Genomic DNA, 1378 nt, shown 5'->3' with positions numbered 1-1378 from the left:
CGGGGCGGCTGGGCCTCAATTATTGCAGCGTGTCGCCTCGACTCCCATCGCCCTGCCCCGGGGATGAGTGCGTGAGATACAACGGGTTTGCGAGTGGCCTGATGGATTTGCCCCTCGGGGCGGGTGTGGTGTGAAACGGAAGTGTACGGTGCAGTCACAATCAGGACTAGGGCCAAAACTATACAGCATGTACTCGCCAAAAAGAGTTGTGATAGGAACAGAGTTTGCTTAGTTAAGGTAGTTGTTATTGAATTCAATCTGACATGATTGAAAGAATTCCTCTAAAATAGTTTCAACACTATAATAATAGTTTTAACCAATGCCTTCTTTGACTTGTTTGTTGAGTACGTGGGTGATAATTTTTACCCTTAAGTTGACACAATAATACAAAATCAAGCGGCTCTTCTTCCTTGCAACGTTCCCCAGACTAAAATTCCCACATAGCATCCCACAAGAAGTCCCTTCCCGCAGGTTCTTGTAGGTTTTTGGCGTGGGACATTTTTCCCACAGGTTGCATTTTCCCACATGAAAAATATTTCCCACAGGACGAAATCCTGCATAAAAAATAGCAGGTACTACTCCTTTTGGCTACAAACGAGTACCAGAATACTGTTCAAAATGTTCAAGAATGGTTCAGTAACATAATTACGTAAAAGTTTTTAGTTAAAAGGTTAAAAAAGTGAGTCAGGTGGCAGTATTCGAACCCAGACCCTTCTCATTACTAGCTAGGACCTTTACCATCTGCGCTACGGCGCCTTCTGCTAGAGGACAGTAGGCGGGGCGATGACTATCTACAACATGGAAACCTTGCCACTGCACAGGAAAATATTCTAAGTCCCACCTCCTGTGGGAAGTCAAGTTGTGTGGGTGATACCACAATTTTTGTGGGACATCGATGTGGGAAAAATCTTCATGTGGGATTTCCAAAATTTCCACAGGAAATACCTCCCACAATCTTGTGGGACATGTAGGATTTTTTGTCTGGGTCCTCTTTTCAGCAATTAAAAAAAAATCTTGATTAGATGAACCCCTTTGCAAAAACCAAATCCCTTTTTAATTTCCGCGTTTTTTTTTTGTTTTTGTTTTGTTTTGCCTCCCATCGCCGATAACGACTAATGTCTCTTCTCGTCTCTCGCAGGTCCACCAGCGCACCCACACGGGCGAGAAGCCGTTCCGGTGCGCCGAGTGCGGCAAGACGTTCTCCCAGCTGCGCAACTTCAAGTACCACCGGTCCGTGCACGAGGGCACGCGGGAGTTCGCCGCCACCTGCCCCGAGTGCGGCAAGCTGTTCAACGACCGCGGCTACCTCTCCTCGCACATGAAGATCCACCGGAACAGGTGAGCCGTTGGTGCCGGGCCCGCGCCCCGCCCCGCCCCG

General features: G+C 47.9%; 1 protein-coding gene across 1 annotated transcript in view; it reads left to right on the top strand.

The window, feature by feature from the left end:
- Nucleotides 1–1378, top strand: part of LOC113216593 (zinc finger protein 768-like) — a 38835-nt gene that overhangs the window by 25323 nt on the left and 12134 nt on the right. Inside the window, exon 4 of the mRNA XM_052263607.1 lies at nt 1139–1338. Coding sequence (XP_052119567.1) covers nt 1139–1338 — 200 coding nt within the window. The remainder of the gene's footprint in view (nt 1–1138; nt 1339–1378) is intronic.

The sequence above is a fragment of the Frankliniella occidentalis genome, unplaced genomic scaffold, assembly GCF_000697945.3.
Source record: "Frankliniella occidentalis isolate FOCC.00 unplaced genomic scaffold, Focc_3.1 Scaffold13, whole genome shotgun sequence".
Taxonomy (NCBI): Eukaryota; Metazoa; Arthropoda; class Insecta; order Thysanoptera; family Thripidae; genus Frankliniella; species Frankliniella occidentalis.
Note: the sequence above shows the minus strand (reverse complement) of the source record. Positions and strands in the feature narration are given on the sequence as shown.